General features: G+C 37.7%; 1 protein-coding gene across 1 annotated transcript in view; it reads left to right on the top strand.

Annotated features, from left to right (window-relative positions):
- Positions 1-23,412, top strand: part of LOC121430499 (CAD protein-like) — a 56,177-nt gene extending 32,765 nt beyond the window's left edge. The window contains exons 21-40 of the mRNA XM_041627782.1: positions 315-482; positions 1,442-1,624; positions 2,321-2,425; positions 6,720-6,971; positions 7,431-7,679; positions 7,873-8,036; position 8,944; positions 9,014-9,145; positions 10,312-10,513; positions 11,248-11,363; positions 12,113-12,328; positions 12,717-12,948; positions 13,653-13,849; positions 14,532-14,594; positions 16,131-16,272; positions 18,954-19,150; positions 19,703-19,858; positions 20,323-20,424; positions 21,750-21,844; positions 22,585-23,412. Of these exons, the coding sequence (XP_041483716.1) occupies positions 315-482; positions 1,442-1,624; positions 2,321-2,425; positions 6,720-6,971; positions 7,431-7,679; positions 7,873-8,036; position 8,944; positions 9,014-9,145; positions 10,312-10,513; positions 11,248-11,363; positions 12,113-12,328; positions 12,717-12,948; positions 13,653-13,849; positions 14,532-14,594; positions 16,131-16,272; positions 18,954-19,150; positions 19,703-19,858; positions 20,323-20,424; positions 21,750-21,844; positions 22,585-22,687 (3,075 nt within the window). The 3' untranslated portion in view covers positions 22,688-23,412. The remainder of the gene's footprint in view (positions 1-314; positions 483-1,441; positions 1,625-2,320; positions 2,426-6,719; positions 6,972-7,430; positions 7,680-7,872; positions 8,037-8,943; positions 8,945-9,013; positions 9,146-10,311; positions 10,514-11,247; positions 11,364-12,112; positions 12,329-12,716; positions 12,949-13,652; positions 13,850-14,531; positions 14,595-16,130; positions 16,273-18,953; positions 19,151-19,702; positions 19,859-20,322; positions 20,425-21,749; positions 21,845-22,584) is intronic.
- Positions 23,413-27,908: the final 4,496 nt, after the last annotated feature.

Below are 27,908 nucleotides of genomic sequence, written 5' to 3'. Positions count from 1 at the left end.
ACATTTTCAGCTTCCAATGATTTCCCCGACACAACAAGACCACCATGGCCTAGGTTTGTGTTTAGAGCGTTTTATCACCATTTTTCGTCTTGCGGCTTGTCAGATCTGACAACTTTGCTTGATTGTGGTTTTCTCAGGACACTTCCTGTAGTTATTGGCGGATAAAATACCCAAGAAAGTTGAGAAGTCCTTTCATAAACGCACCCCAGTGCTTCAGACTACAGGGCTATATCTTATGTAAAAATTGTTGAATGCCTATGGGTTCTTGACACTATTCTCACAAAAGTAAATCTTCATAATGTTCATCTTCTCAGGACAATCAACTCAAGGTGATCGAGTGTAATCTCAGGGTCTCCCGCTCCTTCCCCTTTGTCTCCAAGACATTGAATGTTGACCTGATTTCCATTGCGACCAAGGTCATCCTTGGGCAGCGGGTGGAAACCATCGGCAAGCTGGAAGGCACAGGCCGGGTGGGAGTCAAGGTAAGAAAGATGGCAGCAATTGTTCACTTATTATAAATTCTATTTTATCACAGTTGGTTTATCTTGCACTGCGTTTAGGCGCTGTTACAGCTCGCGGTTCAGAACTGCGAGCCAATGCAAAAACCTGAAATGATACGCACACCTACAATATACGTCATAATAAGGACAACGCTGGATCCGTGTGCTTACCATTATGTCACAATGCTAAAGTTAATGAAATGTGCACAAATTGCCGATGCAGAATTGGCTTTCTGTTTACACGTAGTAAAAAAGCCGATTTTGCATCAGCTCGTGGTTCATAACCTACTACTTTGGTGGTGCAAATTGCCGGTTCTGAACCGCGAGCCGATGCAAGTTAATCCCGTTTACACGCTATAAAAAAGCCGATGCTGCATCGGCTCGTGGTTCTGAACTGCGAGCCGATTCAAAAGTTGTCATAAAATGTCCTTTGGGTAGTAGTAATCCATGTTTCTAATTTAGTTTAGACCCCAACTATGAGAGTGGATTAGAGTAGAAATCGCCCCCACCCACTCCCTCCACTTTGTACATATTTCCTCAACCCAATCCTTGTACTCTCCTCCAATCTTTCTCTTTCCATGTCCTCTTCATTCACCCCCTTCCCCTTATAAGGAGAACGATATTGCTATGTTTTTATAGTCTCGTATGTTCAGCCTGTACCAAATTAATTTCATTGTGGAAAAACGTGTGTGTACAGTTTGAAAACCCAGACTTCAGTAACCGCCTTCAAGGGCAACCTGAAAACATTTCTGTATAAGAGTGTTTTTTGATAGACATTGACTTATTGTTCAGACATGTAAGATATGTAAATAGTTTTTGTTGTTCTGCTCTGAAGCGCCTTGAGCATTTAATCAAGATGGAAAGTGCGCTATATACATTTCATATATTATTATTTTGTACGACTCATAACTATTTGTATCATCCTTCGCTTGACTTCCCAGGTGCCACAGTTTTCCTTCTCCCGTCTGGCTGGTGCCGACATGCTTCTAGGTGTGGAGATGGCCAGTACTGGGGAGGTGGCCTGCTTCGGTGAAGACCGCTTTGAGGCTTACATGAAGGCAATGCTGAGCACTGGATTCCGTATCCCAAAGAACAATATCCTTCTCTCTATTGGTAGCTACAAGGTAAGCTCAATCAAGGCCTATTAAATGTTCATGTAACTGTAATAAGGTTTCCAAAAAATTGGACATACCATAAAATATGTGTTACATCTGTTGAATGTATTTGTATAGATCGTTAAAAAAAGATTGTTTACTTAGTTATTTATTAAATCATGTCTGATTTTAACAAAAATGACATACTTCCTTCATAAGTAATTTGAAGTGTAAAAATAGGTAGTAAATATTCAATTAATTGTAAATTGATTCAATTTGATTTTATTTTAGTCCATTCAATATAAATATAGTGACATGGCAGGATAAAACATAATCAAAATACATTATTACAACGATATGGATAAAAATTGTTATTAAAAAGTGAAATTGGCTGAGGTATAAAAAATCCCAAGATGATTTGTGTCGATAGTCACCATAAAATTTTAAAAAATTGTAGAAAAGAAATATTGAAGAACAAATTATACATTACATTAAAAGCAAAAACAGTTTCAAGATTGATTTTTGTTTTTATACTGATTTCAACTACAATTTCATGTACATATTTATGATTACAATAAGTGTCTCTTGGGAGTCAGAATATTCTCAACTTTGTGAACCAAAATTCCTGGTTTAGAAAAAGAAGGGGTGAAATTTGGAGCAAAGCTTGTGTTGAGTATGTGCAAGATGTTCTTGCATGAGTTACTGAAATTCATTTTGTGTTTTCAGGGGAAAATGGAACTTCTTCCTGCCGTGAGAACCCTCGCAGCGATGAACTACAACCTTTATGCCAGCGTGGGTACAGCAGACTTTTACAATGAACATGGCATCAAGGTAAGATGTGCATATCATGGTGGACTGAGAGGAGGGGATGGTTGTATTGACCATTGTGATGATGGTAGTGAAGATGATAGTGATCATGGTGATGGTAATGGCGGGGGTGGTGATGATTATGGGGGGGGGCTGAATATGGTAGTGATGATGATAGTGATCGTGGTAATGCTGATGATAGTGATCATGGTGACGGTAATGGTGGGGGGGGGGGCTGAATGTGGTAGTGATAATGATAGTGATCGTGGTAATGCTGATGATAGTGATCGTGGTAATGCTGATGATAGTGATCATTGTGACGGTAATGGTGGGGGGGGGGGCTGAATGTGGTAGTGATGATGATAGTGATGGTGGTAATGCTGATGATAGTGATCATGGTGACGGTAATGGTGGGGGGGGGCTGAATGTGGTAGTGATAATGATAGTGATCGTGGTAATGCTGATGATAGTGATCATGGTGACGGTAATGGTGGGGGGGGCTGAATGTGGTAGTGATAATGATAGTGATCGTGGTAATGCTGATGATAGTGATCGTGGTAATGCTGATGATAGTGATCATTGTGACGGTAATGGGGGGGGGGGGGCTGAATGTGGTAGTGATGATGATAGTGATGGTGGTGGTAATGCTGATGATAGTGATCATGGTGACGGTAATGGTGGGGGGGGGGGCTGAATGTGGTAGTGATGATGATAGTGATCGTGGTAATGCTGATGATAGTGATCATGGTGACGGTAATGGTGGGGGGGGGGCTGAATGTGGTAGTGATGATGATAGTGATCATGGTAATGCTGATGATAGTGATCGTGGTAATGCTGATGATAGTGATCATGGTGACGGTAATGGTGGGGGGGGGGCTGAATGTGGTAGTGATGATGATAGTCATGGTGGTAATGCTGAGGATAGTGATCATGGTGACGGTAATGGTGGGGGGGGGGGGCTGAATATGGTAGTGATGATGATAGTGGTTATCAGAAGCTTTAGTCAAGATGAATATCTGAATATCTTAGTAATACCATGCTTCTGCTTCTAGTGTTCTTGGCTTCAAATCTTCCTTTAAGACATGCCTTTTTCCTCAATGATTAATTTCCCTTTTTATTTTGAATATTGTAGTAATTGTTGCAAATGTTAAATTATTATTCATACATTGTATGCGCTATGGTACTTCTTGTTTTTGCGCCTCTAAATATTCATTATTAGGTGGTCTGTCTTTGACAGATCACCTCTTAATTTCGTCAGAATTTTCTTATTTCTTTCTTACTTTATTTCTTTATTTTTACGGATTTTCTTGTCGCCAAGATATCTCAAAATGGACTTTATCAATTTCATTGAATTTCATGTCATTTATAGGATCTATCATGGACACGTCAAAATAAGCTTTTCAAGGTCATCAGGTCATGATGACGTCATCTAGGCGCCATTTTGTAAAATCACATTATCAATCATATCTCCATCATCAATTATCAAAAATTATCAATATTTACATCACATTAACTTCAGGTCAAAGGTCATCAAATCATGTCATCAAAGGTCACCTGAAGGTCACGACGCGCGCGTACGCGCGCGTCAAAATTAAAAATGCTCAAAATCACTTTTTGACCAAACGAGAGTACGTTTTAGGTCATTTTAAGCATTTCAAAATTTTGCGCGCGCGTAACGCCTTAACGAAACGCAGAAACACCGTTTTTTTTACATCATTGCATTGATAATATAATTCTGAACAATTTGATACCTTGATCAACCTTCTACAACCATTAATGACGAAATTAACACCCGTTAAATTCTGCAGCACGTGTGCGCGCGAGCTCTCACTATAGGCCATATATGGGCAAAAACATGCCTATTGAAAATTCACTGTAGCTCTTTAAATAGTCCATTGACCCCCAATTTTTTTTTCATATATCGATAGAATATGAGTTGTAGATTTGATTTCATGTCATCAATGTCCCTAAATTATATCGTGACGTCATCAAAATGGCGTCTAAACTAAAAAATTTCATTTTTTCAAAAATGACGTCATCAAATTTATGCAAATTTGGTTGTAACTTCTCGAATATAGATCATTTTTCGCCCAGATTTCGATATGTTGTAGTTTAGAATGTACTCTTTCTCCTTGGTTACATAAATTTTCGTTTTGAGAAACGCATCATTGCGTAAAACAGCGATGAAAAGAGGCATGTCATTTTTCCTCATTTTGCGTGTAATCTCTACGGGACATGACTTTTTCTCAAAACCAGATTCGACATTCCTCTATTTCGTGAGCCATATCTCCATTTTTTCTTGTCAGTTTTCTTTAAGCTTTTAGTATGTTGTAGCTGAGATTCTAAGCTTTCGCAAGTGTGCCCTTCATTTTTGATCAGATGCCGGGATCATGCCCGTATTTCACTTGCAAAATTGGACTTGTAATTCTCAAAATTGCTTACGTGTATTCTCTATGGGGAATATCGTGGCTTTGACTGCTTCTTAAAGGGCGCGGGTTCGAGTCCTGGGGTGAACAAGATGAATTTTTTTTTCACTTTTTTTTTCTTTTTGCCACTTCTTACATGATCCTTTATGATAATTTAAAGGTATAAAAGTTTAAATTTAGCAAGATAAAACAGATTATAATTACTTTTTTTCATATCACATGTATTTTGCGTGTAATCTCTATGGGACATGACCTTTTCTCAAAACTAGATTCGACATTCCTCTATTTCGTGAGCCATATCTCCATTTTTTCTTGTCAGTTTTCCCTGAGCTTTGAGTATGTTGTAGCTGAGATTCTAAGCTTTCGCGAGTGTGCCCACCATTTTTTGATCAGATGCCAGGATCATGCCTGTATTTCGCTTGCAAAATTGGACTTGTAATTCTCAAAATTGCTTACGTGTATTCTCTATGGGGAATATCGTGGCTTTGACTGCTTTCTAAAGGGCGCGGGTTCGAGTCCTGGGGTGAACAAGATGAATTTTTTTTCACTTTTTTTTCTTTTTGCCGCTTCTTACATCATCCTTTATGATAATTTAAAGGTATAAAAGTTTAAATTTAGTAAGATAAAACAGATTATAATTACTTTTTTCATATCACATGTATTTTGCGTGTAATCTCTATGGGACATGACCTTTTCTCAAAACTAGATTCGACATTCCTCTATTTCGTGAGCTATATCTCCATTGTTTCTTGTCAGTTTTCCCTGAGCTTTTAGTATGTTGTAGCCGAGATTCTAAGCTTTCGAAAATATGCCCTCCATTTTTTGATCAGATGCCGGGATCATGCCCGTATTTCGCTTGCAAAATTGGAATTGTAATTCTCAAATTTGCTTACGTGTAATCTCTATGGGGAATATGCTAGCTCAATGGATAACGCATTTGACGTGTTCGTCCGTATTGCTGACGTGTAGGTCCGTGTTGCTGACGTGGTGGTCCGTGTAGCTGACGTGTAGGTCCGTGTTGCTGACGTATTGGTCCGTGTTGACGACGTGCTCTGCCGGCATGATCCGTGTAGATCCGTGTGAAGCTGCCGTGTTGATGCCGTGTTCACAGTCATCTGGGGCAAAACTATCCCGGACCTCCCCGGATCATGCCGGCATTGCCGTGTTGATCCGTGAGGTATAATCATCTATCTTGTATGTATCTGTTTGAAGATGTATGTCTGACGATTGTCATCACCACATCAATAATCACATTTAGTAATGGTCAAAACTTATTCTTAGGATGTCTACGATCAAGATTATCAATGATATCTAAATGATTTATTTCATGCATCAGCCGACACTGAATGACAAATCATGACAGACCACCTAATTCGTCCGCATGACGAATTAAATTCTAGTTATTACTATTATTCTGCCGATGGTGATGATGTGGAGATGACTGGTAGGGGCAGTAATGAAGAGGGTGATGGGGGACAGTGGTGATGATAGTAAAGTTCATAAAAGATGTTTGAAATGATAGTGTAGGTGGTGCCGGGTGGTTATGATGGTGCTGTAATGATTGGATGTGGTGATGTTGGTTATTGTAGTGAAGTTGGTGATGATCGCCGTCCCCGCATTTAGGCAAAACTGTCGTTATGGAGGGTATAATAAGATGTTTTTGCTGAGTAGTGGCAGTGGTGATAGTGGTTATCAGAAGCTTTAGTCAGGATGACTCTCAAAACCAGTGCAGGAGTGTTGCATTCCTAATTTAAGTACTCTTTCTGAAATGTTGTCATCCTTTAAATTCTAACGACCCAATAGAGGCTTCATGATTGATTTTTCTTTAAATACAGTAGTAAATTTGATGTTAGAAAATACTAGATTAAACTTCTTTCCGCCCCTTCTCCCAGATCAAAGCTGTTGAGTGGCCATTCGAAGAGGAGACTCCCGAGCAGAAGAAAGCCAACGGCGACGCCCCACTCAGCATGCTGGACTATCTCTCCGAGAAGCACTTTGACATGGTCATCAACCTGCCAATGAGGAACAGCGGAGCTCGTAGAGCCTCTTCCTTCATCACGAGGGGTTACCGGACACGACGCATGGCCATCGACAAAGAGATCCCACTTATTACCGACATCAAGAAAGCCAAGATGTTCATCGAGGTGAGTAATTTCATTCCTGCTAAAATTCAGATGTGTTTTGATTCTGTCCTGTATGTGTAGTAGCTTTGTATTGTTTGTTATATAATTTACTTTTGATGAATTCTAATTCATTCAACCTCTTTTATTATTATTTCATTCTTTATTTTTATTTTTTAATCTGGGCAATTCTGTAAGATAAGCAATTTCCAACCCCCATTACCCTTCCTTTTCACTTCATGAACTGCTCTGTCCATGAAATTTTGAGAACTTTTTGTATTGACAAAAAAAAGTTCTTTATTAAGGTCCCACAAATTTAACATAATGCAGGTGATTGAGGTGTTTTCCTTTATTAACCCTCCTCTTAGGCTATGTAACCAATATTGCGATGTTTGAACAAATTTTAAAACAATTTTTTGGGGGGGGGCATATTAGAGAGAGGAAGTAACAAATTTCACTTCATCTTCTTACGATTACTTTCAGGCTTTGCGACGCATTGGAGGGGCCCCACGGGTTAAGACTCACATTGACTGTCTCACGTCCAACCGAACCATCCGTCTTCCCGGCCTCATTGACGTCCATGTCCACCTCCGCGAACCTGGGGCAACGCACAAGGAAGACTTTGCCTCTGGAACGGCAGCGGCTCTGGCGGGAGGAATCACGCTGGTCGGTGCCATGCCTAATACGTCGCCAGCAATTACGGATCAGACATCGTTCCAGCTTGTCAAGAAGGTAAGTGGATGAGAGAGACCTTATCCTGTGAGACATTTCTCTTCCGTAATACAAAAGTTAGCCTTTTCTTACCAATGATTTTACGTTAGCCCATTTCTGTTTATAACTTCAAATCTAGTGAAAATGGTGGTGGCATTTGTTTAAAGATACCGACAAATTCTTTGACATATTTTCTCAAATTTAATATTCACAGCTTGCTCAACTGGGAGCGCGTTGTGATTACGCCATCTATGTCGGAGCTGGACCAGATAATTTCAACGAGGTTCCGATCATCGGTAATGCCGCCATGGGGATGAAGATGTACCTTAATAAGACGTTCACTTCACTCAGATTGGACAATGTAACAACTTGGATCGAGTAGTTTTTTATTTTATTTTTTTTTTGAGTACACACATAGTTACCAAGAATGCATATACATGTAGCATTTCCATTTATTTCAATGTAGGATAAAAGAGCACAGTTGATTAAATCCACTGCTCACAGGCAGATGTGCCATGGCTGGGGATCATACCCCAAACTTTCATGTGTCTAGTCAGACAAGTTTTTAGACCACCCAGCCTCGGCACCTGTCCTAGGAATTGTTATGTGGTGACAAGACCTATATCACACTTCCAATAATTTCCAATAGTTTTATCAATACTTCTACAGGATGTATAGCACAGAAAATATATACCGGTATATGTTTGCTAACCCCAACTTTGTTCAGGAAGTATTATTCTTCTTCCAGCTAAAGTTCTGATGCGCGATCACTTTATGGGTTACATTCACTACATTCTTCCGTCTCACGCATAGATTGTTTTGGCCAAGTGCTCAAGGTTGACCAACCACCTCGAAGATCTTGACCAACTATTATACCTACTAGATGGTCTTTGAAGAATAATGTGGAAATAGAAATCAATTCATGCAAGAAAAAAACCCTCAAAACCTACTAAAGCAATATTCATGTTTATTTTTGTTTTACTTTTTCTTGCGGCAACCTGTGTCTATGATGGTCGTAGAGCCTTTTCGTTATCAGCCCCTGTACTTTGGAATTCCCTTCCTTTAAATTTTAGAAATTTTTTTCGCATTCAAATCTGTTCACAAGACCTATTTACTTTATAATGTATATAGTGTTGGATATAGTACATGTATGTAGTTTTAAATGTTATTAATTTTTTTATCTCTATATATATATTGATGTAATTTGCCCTAATTTGTTTGACATATTTTAGGTCTAATATATGATTTGTATAATTTAGTGATGTGATATTTATAAAGCGCATAGAGTCTTTACCAATTATCATGTGCTGTATAAATCTATGATTTCATTTATACAATTATATTCATGTTTATAGCATCTACAAACCTGGCCCCGTCACCTGCCATTGGTTGCCCACGCCGAGGGACGCACCACTGCTGCCATCCTCTTCATTGCTCAATCTCTCAATAGACCCATTCACATCGCTCATGTTGCTAGGAGAGATGAGGTCAGTTCACACATGGTTGTTCACATACTGTGTCATTGTTCACATAGAGTAACATTGTTTGCATATCTCTGTTGTGTTGAATTGAAATCCCACTCTAGGGGCCCATCTCATAATGACCGGAATTCACAAAGATGGTTTTTAAATCCTTCGGTTGAACCCATGGTTTATGCAGATTTCCTGTATAAATTTTGCTTATTTATCACTTATATTAAAAAACATATAATGCTGATGCGTGCTTTTGTCACAGTGTGGCAAATTGACACTTGTTGCCATGGTTAAGTATGCTATTTTATTCATGATCCCACTGATAGAACAGTGAACTCATAATAAAATAGCATTCATTTTATTCATGAGTCTACTGTTAAAACAGTGGACCCATGAATAAAATGGCAACAGGCGTCAATATGGCGCACTGTGACAAAAACGTGTATCCCATAGGACATTATACGCGGTAAAGAAGCGTAATTTATATAGGAAATCTGCATAAACCATGAGTTCAACCAATGGTTTTAAAAACCACCTTTGACAGTTCGGGTCAAATAGTTGCAACTATTGTAGCTTTGTCATTATGGTATTACCATGGTAACATGGCTTGTAGCCAATCACAATCATGGTAGCTACAATTATGACAAAGATACGATAGATGCAAGTCTTCATGAAACCTGCCCTAGAATCCTGTTCACGCAGGTTGAACAAAGTTGGAGAGGCCTGGGATTTGTAAGAATAGATGAAAAATTTCGAGGAACCAGTCTGGTCAAATACCAGTGAACATAAAAAATAATAAATTTCTGTCCAATTTTGGTAAATCAAAGGCAATGAACATTTTTAAATTTAATTTCAGTACTGACTTATTTATTTTCCTTGTTCGATTGTACAAGATCTTATAGTTTGATTTTATTATATTTTGAACCTGTTAATTGAAATAGATTTTTGGTTGTTGCAGGGTATGTATTTAAACATTTCAAGTATAGTATTTAGGAGGTCTTAAACTTTCGAAAAATAAATATTTGCGTTTTGGGGGGGGATTTTTTACAAATTATGATTCAATCATTTCTCGTATATGCCACCCCTATGTTGATCGTTAATTAGAAAAGTGATTTTCCCTTTTTCTATACTTTTTTTAAATTGTCATATTATGGTATATTGTTTTGGGGTTGGATATTTAGATCGAGGTGATTAGAATGGCTAAGGAATCCGGCATGCAGGTCACCTGTGAGGTCACTCCGCATCATCTCTTCCTGACCGAGGAAGACCTTGATGTCATAGGTCATGAGAGAGGTCAGGTCAAGCCCAGTCTGGTCACTGCCGATGACCAGCAGGCTCTGTGGGATAATATGGACATCATTGATTGCTTCGCTACTGACCACGGTAAGTCTTGGAGCTATCTCTCCCTCTCTCACTTCATCAATTACAGTATTATTGGGGAAAATGTCTGATAATCAAAAAAATACTGGGATATTTCTCCGCTCATATATAAATGTACTCTATGATGCTGGGATTTCCTATTTGTTTTACATTTAATGTATCAGGGGTCGGTTTTAAAAAAACTTGCTATGATAACAAATATACGATAACAGTTAAAATCTACTGAAATCTTTCAATCTGATTGGCTGATTTTAAATGTGTTCTTGAAATTGTGCATTTGTTATCACAAATCTTTATGAAACAAGACTTGTCTTCTTGTCTTTTAGGAATTTAGAAATACACACTTGTGATTATTGATATGATTTCATGCTGATGTTCAAGTCTGGCCAGTACTCATTTTGTGACAGTTACCATAGCATAGAAACAGACCTGGGGAGCGTTTCATCAACATTTTATCCGGTCGGACAATTTTCCTTGAATCTGATTGGCTGAGAGGCACTGTTACTATGGTATTTGTGGGATAAAACAGAATTTGTCGAATAAAAATTCTGACAAGTCTTCATGAAGACTCCCCAGGTCAGAATATTTCTCAGCCGATCCAAAGCCAAGAATTTCCTGAAATGATCAAACCTAGTAATCAAATTAAAAAAAAAAGAGCGGAATACTTTATATGGTGCCCTGATCATGAATTATGTCATCAGTGAATGCCCCCAATTTATTTTTATTTTTTTCTGCAGCCCCCCATACAGTAGAAGAGAAGAACGGCGAGAACCCGCCCCCAGGCTTCCCTGGTCTTGAGACTATGCTCCCGCTCTTGCTAACGGCTGTCAATGATGGCAGGCTAACTATCGAGGTAGGCAACTAATTCTCTTATTTATGATGGATCCAGAAAGGAGCTGAAGGGATGCATGCCCCCAATATATTTTGAGAATTGCCCATTGTGTATTCATATTGATTTAGCTTAATCTAAGAACATTGTCATCGGCACCCCCTCTATTTAATTTGTTATTTGTGCTCTGTTCTGTGTTCGATCTGTTGGTAGAGCGTCCGTCTCACAACCGGAAGTTCGGGAGTTCAAACCCCAGCCAGCCCAAAAGTCGTTAAAAGATGGGAGTTGCTGCTACCCTGGTGTTCAACGATTAAAGGGATAGAGCCTCGTCGATCTGGCAGTGCACAGCGGCTGCCGGGCCCATGATCAGTTGGGCAAAGCAAATGAAATTTCATTTCATGTCTATTTCGAACAATACAAGCTGGATTTTCATCTTATCATTTTCTTCTCCCTCAAAATCTTGGATCCACCATTTACTTACAAGTGATATCAGTTGATAAAAAAATAACTTGTACTAGCCTTAATTGAATATCTAATGAGGTTTAATATATTGATATATTGCTATTAAGTCTGTAAAAATCATATTTTATTGGATCAAAATCTTTCCCAATCCTTTGTGTCATTATGATCAATTCATGATAAATGTAAATATCAAATCTTGTATCCACTTTGTTTCGTCAAAAACAGCCTATAATGAAGTCATGATTATCCTGTGAAAATCTTCCAGATAGTAATAGTGTACTGATTTAAGCTTGACCTTTGACCCTTGACAGGATATAATCCTCCGTCTCCATACCAACCCTCGGAGGATCTTCAGCTTGCCGGAGCAGAAGGACACCTACATCGAGGTAGACCTGGACCAGGTCTGGACCATACCCACTGCCATGGCCCACACCAAGAGCAAGTGGACCCCGTTTGCTGGTCGAAAGGTCAAAGGAGCCGTGCGTAGGGTCGTGCTGCGAGGAGAGCTGGCGTATGTGGATGGGCAGGTAAGGAGTGTTTCATTTCCACAATTTAGAATATGGGCAATGCCATAAAATTATCAACCTTTCTGTAAGATCGTCACCCATTTTTCTCCATTTTTTCTTCACTTCATGAACTTCAGGTACCCATTCACCTCACCTGGGTTGAGTGCAGCACAATGTTGGTAAATTTATTGCTGAAGGAAAACATGCCATGGCTGGGATTTAAACCCACGTCCCTCTGAATGAAAGACGAGTCGTAACCACTTAAGACTATGGTGCCCCCAGATTTATCAGATAAAATCCAGTATTAAATTTAGAACACAGTCAAGAATCCATCTAGTTTTGAAATGAGTGCCAGGTCTGATGTTTGGTGTAACAAAGAAGTATTCAAATGATTTTGTCCATTCAACAGGTAGTTGTATCACCGGGATTCGGCAAGGACGTCCGCACCATGCCGGAGGGTGTACCCACCCCCGCCCCCCTCTCAGTCCAGGTGGCACCTGCCCCACAGATACTGGGACAGCCATCCTCCCGTCCCACTTCACGCCCCTCATCGCGCCCCTCCTCGCCGCACAGGCTGCCCAGAGAGGGCGAGACACGCTTCCAGCTACCTGCGAGGGTTCATCGACTATCAGAACCGAGTGGTAAGAATTTCTTGGAAAAAGAATTTATTGATTGGCCCAATAGGGTCTTTTATTTACATCCAGCATTAGAGTGACAATGTGCCTTGGTAAAGCAATCAAACTATAGCATGGTAACCTACCATCATGGTAACCGTCATGGTAACAACCAATGTTTCCTTGGTAGATACCATAATGGCAAGATAGTACTATTCGCTGGATCCTTAATACGGTGCGCCACGTATCGGTTCAACAGACAGGCCAATTTCTAACTTTGGGGTTGACATAGCAGGGAGCGCACAGTGCTAGTGTAACGTAACGTGACTAAGTGTGTGTATTTACCATCCACTGCGTTAATTTCAATGTCCGACGTTTTTCCATGAGGCACTGTGAATTTGGGCCTGTCTGCTGCAACCAATAGGTGGCGTACCTTATGTTAATCCACCAAATTGTTAGTCTTTATGAAATCAGCCCATGGTTTATCATCGTTTTTGTTAGATTGTCCAATTGTATTTCCTGTGGAATCCATGAAGCGTACCAAATTTGAATTGAATCTGGGCCGCCAAAATCCCAAACCCTTGATCTATGAAAGGCAATATCAAATGTAAACAGTTCCTTTGAGTTGAGCATCCTACATTTATCCACATCCTTATATGATTTAATGTTCCAAAATGAAAATCATTCTTGTACTCTTAAAGAATGAACTTCAACCTCCCTACTCATTTCAGAAACCAACTTGATGTCGCCCCCAATCAACCCTCCTCAGCCAACCAGGACGGCCTTCGCCTCACCACAGCAGGGTATGATGTCCCCCTTCGGTCTTGGGGATGGACCCCCTCTTACCCCCGTACCGGTGGTGTCTACCGGTGGTTCCTCGTTGACGGGTAAACACATCCTGAGTGCAGCTCAAATGACCAAAGAACAGGTGGGTTTAGCTTTTCATGAAGCATCAACTCCTCCATTGTCATTAGATTGTTTTAATGCAAGGGCCACTAAGTTCAGGACACTGTTACTTTGACCATACAATTATGTTTGAAATCGCTTGATGTAAAATCTTGTACTTTTTATTATGATTTATTATGTGGCTGTCATGGCCCTTTTTTTGTCATTTTGTAATGGCAACATCAGGCCAAAAGAACAATAAAAAAGTGTAACTGTAACTCTATGGTGAAATCATCAATCTTTAATTTTAAGGGTATCACTTTATGTTGTACACCCCCTGGTGATGGATGGATTAAGAGCAAAACAATGTGTGATATGTTTAGACTACTACTGCTAATTTAATAATAACAACAACAAACAACAATAATAGTAATATTCCTGTCCCTCTTCTCCTCATGAAAGGTGATTATTTTTTCCCTCCTTTTTTCACCCCCATTTTCTTCTCCACTTCCTCCTCTTCTCCCTCCTCCTTCCTCCTCCACCTCTCCCTCCTCCCAGGTTTTAGCATTAGATTTTTTTAAATTCCTATCCATCATTTTCCAGAAGTAAAAGCAGACAATTTTTGTTTGGGAAAACCCATTAAGGCTTTATGATGTCTCACGTTTAAGACTATCATGATGTAATTGTTATTGATTATTCTTCTGTTTGTCTTTTATATTTGACAGCTTCACAACCTGTTCAACATCACTCACAACATGAGGAAGAACTTGGATTATTCCATTCTTAAGGTAAGCTGGAGGAAACAAATGACTAAAGAAAGTTATACTTGTTGTATCGCGGCCTCAATATCTCTCTTGGTGATTTATTTAGGTGGTTTCATTGTAAAAATCCTCTTGGTGCTCTTCTAAAGTGATGATGCAAAAATCATGTACTGTAGTGGGTGATTCCCTAGAGTGTTATTATTGGTGCTAGGGGTGTTGGTGTTAATGTAGGTGTTTTTGCTAGTACTTGTGTTGCTGCTGTTGCTCTTGGTGTAAAGTCTGATGTTGGTATTGGTGTTAAGTTGGGTGTAGGTGTTGGTGTTCTTGCTGGTACTTGTGTTGCTGCTGTTGCTCTTTGTGTAAAGTCTGATGTTGGTGTTAGTATTAATCTTAATTTGAGTGTAGGTGTTGGTGTTCTTGCTAGTGCTTGTGATGCTGCTGTTGGGGGTAGTATGGAGAAACCAAACCATATGGCTGAACTTAGTCCCACCACAAATCTTAGATTAAAACTTATTCCACTCATATTATTGAAAGCTTGGCATTGAGTGACATCAATCCTCATTTTGAACTCGGTGTCTTTGTGCTGGTATTATTGCCCCAGTATTGACACCAATTTCTAACACTGAAATTGAACAGCTATGCGTTAGCCAACCTCGTTGTACAATCTGATGAGTTATGGTGTTAGTATTACTCCAGCCTCAGCACCAGCTTGTGTTACACCAAATGGGAAACAGCCCAATATTAACCAACACATTCCAACTCAGTGCTAGTTTCACTGGCATTTAGAACCGAACTGAAAATACCTCAATTTTAATTAGCCTCATTAAGGCAATTCCTCAAGATATACATGTCAGACCCCTATTTGTGGGACCTTTCTGAACTGATCTCTTCTGTTTTGTAGCTCATATTATCATCAAGTTGTAATGCTCTCAAGTACTAATGGCTTGACTATATCATGAATTGACTTAAGAATGGAAGACAATTAGGGACTCAGGGGAGCGTTGTCATCAACATTTTCATCCGACTAGTTGTCAGATCTGACAACTTTCCTTGAATTTGATTGGCAGAGGCACTGTCGAATAAAATGGTACTTGTCATGAAACGATCCCCAGATTATATAAAAAAAGTTAACTATTTTCTTGAACTGGCCATGGATGTTTTCCTTTATTTCCATATCACAAATTTAATTGAAGTTAGTATGCATTGTAAAACTATTACATGAGGTATTGCCCTTAGAGTATAATCAGCTTTGAACAAAATTTTCTTAAATTGAGATGTTGTGGCTGAGTGGATAAGTCTCTGGACTTTGAACCACAACGTCTGGGGTTCTAATCCCATAACAGCACTAGCGTCCTTTGGCAAGGTGTTAATCTACATTTGCCACTCTCCACCAATGTGTTGTAAATCGGTTCCGGTTAGGAAGGAATTCCTTGAATGCTCGAGCGTCTGATGAGGATAGCCGTGCTAAAGCCGGGGCAATAGTATGCAGTGCTTAGAAGCATTTGTAGTAAGTGTTATATAAATCTTGCATATTATTATTAACAAAACTGCAATTTTAACCAGGGTAAGGTTGTGAGCCTGATGTTCTACGAGGGAAGCACAAGGACTTCATCATCATTCCAGGCCGGAGCACAGCGTCTTGGAGGCAGTGTCATCAAGTTTAATGAGAGTACCTCATCTCATTCCAAAGGAGAGACACTATCAGGTATGTTGGGTACATGGAGTATGAGCCTTGTGTAATAGCAATACCGTTTACCAAAACCCCACTTAGGAGCAATTGCTTTATACCACATGCAACTGGACATGTAAGGGCGACTCTAAGTCGTGCTTCAAATCTTAAAACACCCCCTTGCAAATAAGTTGAATTTTTTTTTTACTCCATTTACTTAATTTAATCCATAGATCATATAAATAACATTGAGAAAACAATTCCTACCATTTAATATAAGTTATTATTGTTAGTTTTTCACTGTATCCATTGTTCTGACCCAGAATATGATATTAATTTGTTGATGCCATACAATCCTCCTCAATGTTTAAGATCTACTGATTCAAAATTGCTTACAGTTCCTAAATCCAAGAAATCAAGGGGGGATCGGTCATTTGCACATGCTGGGACATCCTTATGGAATCAGTTGCCATATTCCATTTGTAGTATTTCAAATATCAATAATTTCAAACTTGCTCTAAAAACCTATTTGTTTAAAGTTGCCTTCCAGTAGTTTCCTTTCATTGTCATGACTGTTCTTTTTTCCTTGTCCCTTCCTGTTTCATGTAATTTTTTCTCTTATTTCCTTTTCACAGCACCTTCAGCACATAATCAATGTGGATTTGGCGCTTGAGAAATACTCTATATTATTATTATTGTTAAGTTTACAGCCATTTTGCTGCGACTCATGTTTTTAATAAACCTTTAATTGAATTGAATTGTGTTTGGTTTATCATGCACCACAAATAGTTTGCATAAACAGCTGTATTATTTATGGGTCACAACGTTAGATGTGCCCAAATATCCCACCTGGATGAAGCTTGTTGGAGATGTATTTCATTACATAAGGTGCTTTGAACCAATCAATTTCACTTGCGCAGACATTTTTCATGATCGATATACATGTACAGTCCGACCTCTCTTATCCGGCCTATCAGGATCTCTCCACTATCCGAACGCACACTTGCTGAGATTTTTTTTTCAATCTAATACGTGGGTAATGAGATTTCAATCTAAACTAAAAATTCCTATGCAAACTCACTTTGATTACGTACATTTTAGAAATAGAATCTACCTACAACCACATTATTTTTTATGAAAATATCTTACCCAAATCACCAAAAGAACTTACACAGGATAATTTTCCAGTAAATCAGGGTGCAGCATGACAATTTTATCACGTTCTCTTTCTTTTGTGGGAAAAAGCAACACACGTATGTCTCACTAGGTACGTAAGATCATATCTCTGTGTTTCATCCTACAGTCATAACAATGGCTGATTTTGCAAAGCTTCTAGGATGCTCACCGCAGTGATCCATTTCAAAATTTGTTTATATAGTGAGCCATTCTTTTTCTTTCGAGGTATGCTCGATGTTTACCTCAATCATTTTAGCAGGTAAATTATCCAAGAGTTTTGGTAACCAATCAATTTCATTTCCGTAAAAACGCCTATAATTTGCACTGACACTAAAGTGAATACTGTCTGCGTATGCCCAATACAATTATAGATTATGTGTAGCTACCATAGGGGAGGCAGCTGCATATAATTAATATTGGGTCTCCCAGATCCGGATTGATGCTGGTCCCAATGTGTCCAGATAAGAGAGGTCGGACTGTATTAGGAAATCGTCTCTCACAATGTTTAGCAGAGCATTTCATGAACACTTGTCACCTGATGATTGATTGACCAAGAAACACAGATGTCTGACTGTTACTAAGTATTGTAATGGTTGTATAGAACATCTGACAAGTATGGTAGTGGATCGTATTACCAAACACTTTTCATGAATTTGATCATATCAAACACATTATTCCAATAAGATTCACCAAACTTTCACCATAAATACACAAATACCTACAAAATATAAATATGCAGAAATTTTGCCGAAATTGTTTTTCATTTTTACGACATCAGCTTCCAATCGGACCCCTCTTCGCAAGTGAAAAATTTTGGTCACTTGAAAAGGTATCGTATTACCGAACGTGTGTTTTCTATGGGAAAACAACAAAGTCACTGATGAGCTATTTTGACCATATTTTATTGTTTTGAGGATATAAAGACTTCGAAATTGTGTTTTTGATAATTTTTCATAATTTTTCTATTTAAGTTCCCTTTGGAAGGAAGTTGCAAAGGTTTGAGCGTATTTGATTATTTTCTGACGCATATGATGCGCGCGTTCGGTAATACAAGGCCGGTCGGTAATACAATCACTCACTATACTTTCAAGATACCCTCAACAGGAATTTGTATGATTCACAGCCATAGGAGCAGTGGGGTAGTGGTTCCGACTTTTGCCTTGTAATCAGAGGGTCGTGTGTTCTAATCCCACCGCGGTCTGGCGAACTCTGGCAAGACGTTAATCCCTACTTTGCCACTCTGGACCCGGGTGCTAAATGGGTACCTGGTAGGATGTAAAAAATCATTGTAGCTTGTCCAGTACTGTATGTGCTTCACCGGTGACTGACTTGAATACTCCCCAGGGAGTGGAGGATGTGCTTACATTGTCTGCGGGACTGACTGACTGAATCCGGTGACCGGGATAATAATATATCTGTAAAGCGCTTAGACACGTCGTTCCGATGTATAAGCACTATGTAAAAGCAGATAATTATTATAATCATGTATCAAAATAAACTTCTTTTTTTTTCAATTTCCAAATTAATATGTTCATTTGCAGATACCGTACAGATGATGGCAAGCTATGCTGATGTAATAGTCCTTCGCCATCCTCAGCCTGGGGCGGTGGAAGCAGCCTCTAAGGTCTGTCGCAAACCAATCATCAACGCTGGTGACGGAGTCGGGGAGCATCCAACCCAAGCTCTGCTGGATATCTTCACAATCCGTGAGGAGATCGGTACAGTCAACGGGTTAACGGTAAGATCACTACGCTCAAATTGGCAAATTGAACGATTTTCTTTTAAAGCAAGTGAGTGAAGATAGATTTTTTTTAAATAATTGTCAGTATAGTATTTTGGGGGTTAGTGAAATTTCCAACTAGAATATTAATGTCTATGCACATTGGAAGTAATGCTTTAGATCTATTTCCAAGTTTAAATCACTTTAAAATAAGAATCTGTTATGTGTATTCTAATTCTAAACTGCAATGGAAATGGTGTATTAACAAATTCATTTCTGATTCATGTGGGTATGTGATGTGGTCATTGTGCTTCAGAAATTTACTCACGTTTGTCTGATATTTTGTTCAATTCTTATTTCTTGAAATATTTGTTGAATATCTTTGCAGGCCTCTGATGGGATAAGAGTTTTTAAATGATCATGTCAATCATTAATCAAATTATTCTTATCCAGTAACATATATCATTAATGATTTATAAGGAAAAAGACTGTATTTAAGATACCAAACAAACTATTGGTAGATTCAGTAGGCACTCCATTCTTTGTGTTTTCACCCCGCATTCTACACAGATCACAATGGTTGGTGACCTGAAGCACGGTCGCACTGTCCATTCCCTGGCCAGACTACTGACCCTCTATCGGGTCAATCTGCGCTACGTCTCACCGGATAGTCTCAAGATGCCGGCCAAGGTCAAGGAATATGTCAAGAACAGAGGCATTCCACAGGTCAGTTTTACTTATAGATTTCAGACAATTCTTGCTAATGTTGGGAGCTGAGCTGGGTGGGGGGGTCCCCTTGGCCCAGCCCGTCCGCATTGATAGCTAAAACCGCAAAGATTGGAAGCTGTTAATGTCTTAGAAATATATTAAATAAGCAAAGTAGACAATGTGAATTATTAACCTCCATGCATGAATTGAACTCACGATTTCTTCCGAATATCCAACTGAATTGATCCTTAACCTGGATTTGGCGGTACTTTGACTTCGATCTCGACATCTTGCCTTATATTTATGTCTTCTTGAGACTTTGTTCTCTGAAATGTTATGTATTCTTTGTATTACTACATCTTTATTTTGTGAAATAGATTATCATTTTTTGTTAAAGAGTGAGATTTTTTGTGTGCTTATGATAAGTGTGGTGCATTCCCAACTATATCACATGATCTTGTCTGATTCTTATCCATCTGCAGGAAGAATATGCCACCATTGAAGAGGCCTTGCCCAATACAGACGTCCTTTACATGACACGAATCCAAAGAGAGAGATTTGAGAGTATGGAAGAATACAATAAGGTACCCATAAATAGAGCATTGTTTTCACTTCTAATGCCATTTTATTATTCCATCCTTTCTAAAAAAAATCCATCTAATATTAAAGGCTACCTTAAAGGGATGGTCCAGGCTGAAAGTATTTATAACTTGATAAATAGAGTAGAATTCACTGAGCAATATGCCAAAAACTTCATAAAAAATCGGATAACAAATGAAAAAGTTATCTTGTGAAAACAGTCGTCATAAATATTCATAAGGTGGGCTGATGATGTCACATCCCCACTTCTTTTGTATCTTATTATATGAAATTAGGTTTATTCAATTTTTTCCTCCAAGAACTAGAAAAATGAAATTTTTACAACTGATTTAGTGCATTAGATATTATTGCTGCAACTTATTTCATTTTAATGGAGACATATTATTCACACGAGTATGAAATCATGAACAAATTATGATTTTATGTAATAACATTAGAAAACGGAAAGTGGAGATGTGACATCATCAACCCACCTAATGAATATTCATGACGACTGTTTTCACAAAACATTGCTTAACTTCAAACTTATTATTTGTTATCTGATTTTGATGAAATTTTTGGCATTCTGCTCAGTGAATTCTACTCTATGTATTAAGATATAAATATTTTCAGCCCGGACCATCCCTTTAATGAAACTTTGTTCATGTAACCCTAATCTAGCTTTGAAAATATTGAATTTTCCCTTTAAATATTTGCTAATAATGGAGAATTTTAATCTTAAATGTAGGGATTAAACTATAGCAAATGGGAAACAAAATGCTTTAATACTTGAAAAAGGGCTACAGGTCGAGTAGAAAGTTGTGCATAAAACAGCTTTATGAAACACCATTGGTGTTAGGGGCCATTCCCTGCCCCCCAAAAATCTGCAATTTTTCACAAAATTTTTCAACATGCTGTCCAAATAGATGATGAACTACAATGGGTGAATAAGAGGTGAAAATGTTGTGTGTCGTACGAGACGCATAGAAATTTCATACCACACATGCATTTTCACCTTAAATTCACCCATGGTCATCATATATTTCTTTGTTTTAAAATGCAAATTATAACTTTTACAGTTAATTAAAATTTATCATTAATTCTGACTTGGAGGATATCTATATTTTATATTTTTTCTCATATATTTTATATTTGTTCTCATATATTTCATATTTTTTATTCTCTATTTCATATTTAAGTCTGAAAATTGATGGGAAAAAATGGTTGTCAATTTAAGGATCAGTAGAAGATTAATTTGGGCATCATGAGAGTTGTATTCAGTACCCTCATGGGTTAATAATGTTGTGTGTCCCATTCTTCATTTCTCTAGGTATCCGGTCACTTCATCTTGACCACTAACACAATGACCAAGGCCAAGGAAAAGATGGTTGTGCTTCACCCACTTCCTAGGGTTGATGAAATCAGGTAAGGTCTGATGGCATGCCAGCCAGGAGCTGGTGGGTGTGTGTGTGTTTGAGTTTTGTCAGACGTGTATCAAGATTATTTATGTCTGGGACCGACCTTTAGCGTCACCATCCGAAAGACGTGACCAGGGCTCGAACCTCGAACCTCTGCATCAATTTGTAACTTCCCCACAGCTTGGATTACAGGCGCACGCCACAACGCCCAGTTTCATAAAGCTGTTCTTAAGTTTAGAATGACTTTATGCATGACTGGTGATCCTTTCTTGTGCTACATGATATATCCCTATGTAGCTGGCCTAGCACCTAAGATCATGTTCCAGTCGTGCCTAAAGTTGTACGTAACTTTACGAACAGCTTTATGAAACACCCACTAGGCTTGATGAGTCTTGTTATTGTGCAATTCCCTTTCATAAGCCTTGTTTGAACCTGGTCAAACAAAAAGCAGAAACATTTTGGGAAATAGTCAATGGGATTTAACGCATTAAAAAAGACTTCTGTATGCGCACCACTTTTTCACTGTTTTCTTAACATAATTATTATTTCAAGGCCGACCAATACTACAAGGAAAAATTGAGATGAATGGGGCAATAGCTTAGTGTAAATTGGGGGGACCTGTGATGCTTTTCCTTTTACCTTTTAGTCTTGTGAAATGACATTTTACTAGTTTTGTTTTGTTCTTTGTTTATGTCCTCTGCTATTTGATAAATGTATTAAATGCCTGGCCCTATCTCTTTCTTGCAGCCCTGCTGTCGATACTGACCCAAGAGCAGCCTACTTCAGGCAAGCAGAATATGGCATGTACGTCAGGATGGCTCTCTTGGCTATGGTACTTGGCAAGGCATAGAACCTATAGTGGCCTTTGGCAATATCAGCAACACTTCAATTGCATCAATGGGATTCTTTGGTACTTGACAAGACATTAGGGGTGAACCTAGCCAGATAAGACAGAGTACTTGGGACAGAAATGGAATGGCATCTAACTTGGCTTGATTTACCTCTGAAAGGCAGAGAAGCTATAGTGGCCTTTGACAATATCAGCAAGACTTTTGCATCATTAGTTGGATTCTTTGGTACTTGACAAGACATCAGGGATAGTACACAGTGGACAGGCCTACCATTATGTACAAATAATATGAACTTTGAAATGGAATTTAATCTAACCTAGCTAGATTTGCAATTGAAAAGCGTGACGCTACTGTGACCTTTGTCAGCAAGACTTGAGTGGCATCATATTTTTTTCTGCTTCAACTACTGAATCCTTTGGTAGTTGGTAAGGTAAGATCCAGTGTAGCCCTTGACAATGTCAGCAATACATTATCAGCATCAGTTTAGATTTTCACCTCTCAGTTGGGAATCGTAGGTTTTGTAACAATGCCAGTATGGTCAACCCACTAAGCTCCAGTAGGCTTTGGGACTGCTAGGCTCTAGAAGACAACTGGTTAAGACAGTAAAGTGTCCACATCTTTTGTGAAATTATATTTCAGACTTTTTTACATGTCCTTCAGAGCACTGTTCAGAGTTCCTTGACCAATGAAACACCAATTTCAATTTGCCATTGATGGCCCCTTTCTTTGAAAAAGCTTTTAGCGACACTTTCTTTGTGGCTTTTGAGCAATGGTAGCATGGGTCAAGACAAACTGAATTCATTTAGATTTTGTTCAGTGTGTAACATAAGTTTGCTTTACTTAAAAGTATGAAAATTGAGGGGGGGGGAAGGGTCGCTCTGTAATCACTAAAACATATATTGTATGTAATGTATTCCCTAATATTCAGTGATTTTTTTTGTCATCCCTGTACTTCTCAAAGAAGAAAATTCTGTTCAGAAATATCATGTTGTCCATGTTAAAAACGGGTCGCTTCCAAAAATGTTTAACATTTGCAATGGCTTTCTGATAGTTGGCCAATCATCATTAATTGTTCATTGTACTTCAAGCCATCAATTACTTCATTATGTATTTAATTGTTTTTGTTTTTTTATAACAGTTCTAATGACATGCGTATCAACAATCAAACTCGACTTTCATAGTGAAATGGTTGAGAACGCGTAAAAAGCTTATAATGCAATGCAGGACTGTCAGAATGTGAAATATGATCAAAGAGACGAATCTTTGTCAACATGTTGATAGTGGATTCTACCATTCCCACAGGTTTTGTTCACGGCCCAACTATTTCCATTAGGGAATGGATTATGACATGCGTATCAACAATCAAACTCGACTTTCATAGCGAAATTGTTGAGAACGCGTAAAAAGCTTATAATGCAATGATTAAAAGGACTGTCAGAATGTGAAATATGATCAAAGAGACGAATCTTTGTCAACATGTTGACTAGTGGATTCTGCCATTCCCACAGGCTTTTTTTCGCGGCCCAACTATTTCCATTAGGGAATGGATTATAACCCTCTACTTTAAAGGTCAAGTCCACCCAAAAAAATATTGATTTGAATAAATAGAGAAAAATCAAACTAGCATAATGCTGAAAATTTCATCAAAATCTGATGTAAAATAAGAAAAGTTATGACATTTTAACATTTCGCTTATTTTTCACAAAAGAGTGATATGCACAATTCAGTGACATGATAATGAGACAGTCGATGATGTCCTTCACTCACTATTTCTTTTGATTTTTATTGTTTGACTTATACAATATTTCATTTTTTACACATTTGACGATAAGGACCAACTTGTCTGGACCATATGGTATTTAACAATACTAATGCCACATGTTCAGGGAGGAACTAATCATTGTTACACTTAACCAGGAGAAAATTAGAATATTTCATGTAATAAAATACAAAAGAAATAGTGAGTGGATGATGTCATCGGTCTCCTCATTTCCCTACTGACCAGGATGTGTACAGAACTTTTTTGGGAAATTAAGCGAAAATTTAGAATGTCATAACTTTCTTATATAACATCCAATTTTCATGAAATTTTCAGTGTTGTGCTTGTTGGATTTTTCTCATTTTATTCAGATCAACTTCTTGTTGGGTTGGACTTGTCCTTTAAATTTGTAAATTTGCAAAAAGCCAGTAGGTGTGCGTATTCAGTAATATTCTGCACTTTTTTCCCCCACACTGTATGAATAAACATTCCATACATGTTTAACAATAGGAATGGTGAGCACAAATGAAAGAATCAGTCCTCCAAATAAAGATATTTAGATTGCCAATAAAAATTTGGAATGGTGGCCAGTAACGAATTTGCATAAAATGCAGTCTCCCATATCAAATATGCAAATATTAAACGAAGGTGCTAACCGCATCAAGTCCTCCATCATACAGTGAATGTTCTATACATGGATGTTTTTATCTTAGTTGTGTACGAGCATATTTTCATTTGCAAAGCAAAGAAAAATTAACAATCTGAAAAAAGTAACTGATACTTTTGTTACATGGAACTAGTCTTTAAGAAAGAAAATGTAAACAGACTGTATTCAGGTTATATGTGAATTTAAAAAAAAATCCATGTTTATTTTCATTATTATTCATTGCAATCACATTAATTAGTCATGTGACGTACTCCAGGAGGCCAGCAAGATAATGGATTTGGGCCAAAGTGATGCAATAATGAAATAATTTGTAGAGGAAACTTGCAGTGTATTCACTAAAGCATTATGATAATTTATCTGTATTTCAGTTGTTTTTTTTTTTTTGGGGGGGGGGTTGCAACCTATTTTGGGAAGTCTGAGGCTGTGTAGAAAGCACAACACATGGATTTGAAAGCATCTGATCAAGCAAAAATTGAATTTATGAATTGCAATGAATCTAAAGATGAGAGTCTGAATTTTTTGGATATGTGCTGTGTTATTGGCTGAAATAGAAATTGAAATAATGATTTGTGTGGATATATATTAAAAAAAAGTATCAAAAGGAAGGAATTCTATGAATATTGAAAGTTAGATGTATTTGTTTATTGAAAGTAGTTATCAAAGAAATGTAAACATTGATCATAATTATCACATGCAAATAGATTATAATTTGTTGGAGAAAATTTGATATTGACAAATTTTCGTATGAAATGTAATACATCTTGGTTGTGCTATTTGTAAGTTTCTATATTTGAATAATACTGTCTTGGAATGTATGTGATATGAAGTACTTAAATTGTGCCTTTTCTACAGTTTACTATCTCTGTGTGGTAGTAATATGTTATGTTATGCATGGAAGTATAAAATGGAATGTATTGAGAAGAGCCAATTAATTGTATTTTTTTTTTAACAATCCATTTATTCCATAAGTATTTTCATGGAATTGTATCATCATGTGGAGCGTTGTGGCCCAGTGGATTAGTCTTCGGACTTTGAAACAGAGTGTCGTTGGTTCGAATCCCAGCCATGGCGTAATTTCCTTCAGCAAGAAACTGATCCACAGTGTGCTGCACTCAACCCAGGTGAGGTAAATGGGTACTGGTAGGAATTAATTCCTTACAAAGCTGTGTGCGCTATGAACGCCTAGCTTAGCCGGGTAATATAGGAGCGCCTTGAGCACCTAACAAGGTGGATATGTGCACAATATAAATACCCTATATTATTATTATTATTATTATACATCATTATCATTGTTGAATGATTAAAAAGAGATACATCCATTGAATTTGAATTCAGTATTTGATCAAGCACATTTCAGTCAGGTATAACTATTGTTACAGGGTATTTCAACATTGAACTTCCTTTATAATAATCATTTCTTCAGCCATTGAAATTCATTTCAAAATTTTAAAACGAAAGTACACAAAGCACATAATGTGTAAATATATGTTGTCGTTTTTGAAGCGCACATTGTAGTTGGTGGAGGGCTTAGCGAAGAAGTTTGAATTTTTCATGGCGCACAGCATGAAAGTGAAGAAACACATAAAGGTGCACAAAGAATAAGGATTTTTCATTTTATCAAATCAGGATTTCTTGTAAAATGTTTCCTTGCTTTCAATTGTAGTATTAGGTATATGGTGTGGATTTATGTTGGTCCTATTTTTTCCTATGAATTGATTTACGAAAGCAGCTTATTTGTAAGTATAATTGTAATGCGAGAACGCAAAAAAAAACATGTAAATGTTAGTGTATTACAAGATTTGTTAATTTGTAAGTAATGACTCAATCACCGATTAAGGTATTGTTAATAACTTCCTTTGAAATATGAAGGTCATTGATATAAACATTGTGAATGAACATTAAAACTGATCTGGAGAACATGAGCTGAATTCTGTTACGTGATTTGACCAAAATATCATGAAATTGAAGAGTGTTCCACATGAAATGTGACATTATGTGAATTTCATTCCCTTCATTTTATACAGGTACAATGTTTTATTTTTATTTCTTATTTTTTTCCCCTAGTGTGCATTCAAATTTTGTTAAAATGGATGAAATGAATCATGATTATGTAGAATTTCATTTTTTTATTCACAGTGATCGAAGCATGATCTTGGACCTGTGAAAATAAACTCAAGATACTTTCTGTTATTTACATGCAATAATTAAGAGATGTTGAGGTATACCAGTACTAAGAGTTTGTCCTTCCTTTCAAGCACAACTTCTTTGTTTCTCATCAATATCAAATCATGAATTTTTGTTCCAAGAAATTTCAAACATAAAAGAATGTTGGTTGCATTAAAGGTACAGAATAAAACATTTGACTGTATGTATATATAAAAAATTGGCATGTCAATTTCAAGATTTTTAATCTTGAGTTAGGAAATTAACATGTTAAAAAAATGTGAAGGTATTGATAGTGTATTGATGTGATGGTCACAGCCATTTGTGACTATCATATGCAAAAAGTTGGGTTTTCTTTGTTATTAATTATGTTCCAGGAGGCTCGGTGATAAACTGTAGAAGTACACCTCGGAAATCGATAAAAAGTTTGTCTGTCTCGCACAATATTGTACTGTTACATCACATTCAATAAAATATTGTATAACACCAGACCTTTGTTATACTGTTCCGTTGTGGTTGTTGAGCATTTTGATAGTGTGGTTGTTGAGCATTTTGATAGTTTTAAGGCAACCACACACCTTGCGATTGGTCTGCGACTCAGTCTTGGAATAAAACGTAATAGAATTTGATG

Source organism: Lytechinus variegatus, chromosome 17 (genome assembly GCF_018143015.1).
Source record: "Lytechinus variegatus isolate NC3 chromosome 17, Lvar_3.0, whole genome shotgun sequence".
In the NCBI taxonomy this organism is placed as follows: domain Eukaryota; kingdom Metazoa; phylum Echinodermata; class Echinoidea; order Temnopleuroida; family Toxopneustidae; genus Lytechinus; species Lytechinus variegatus.
This window is presented reverse-complemented; position numbering and strand designations above follow the sequence as displayed.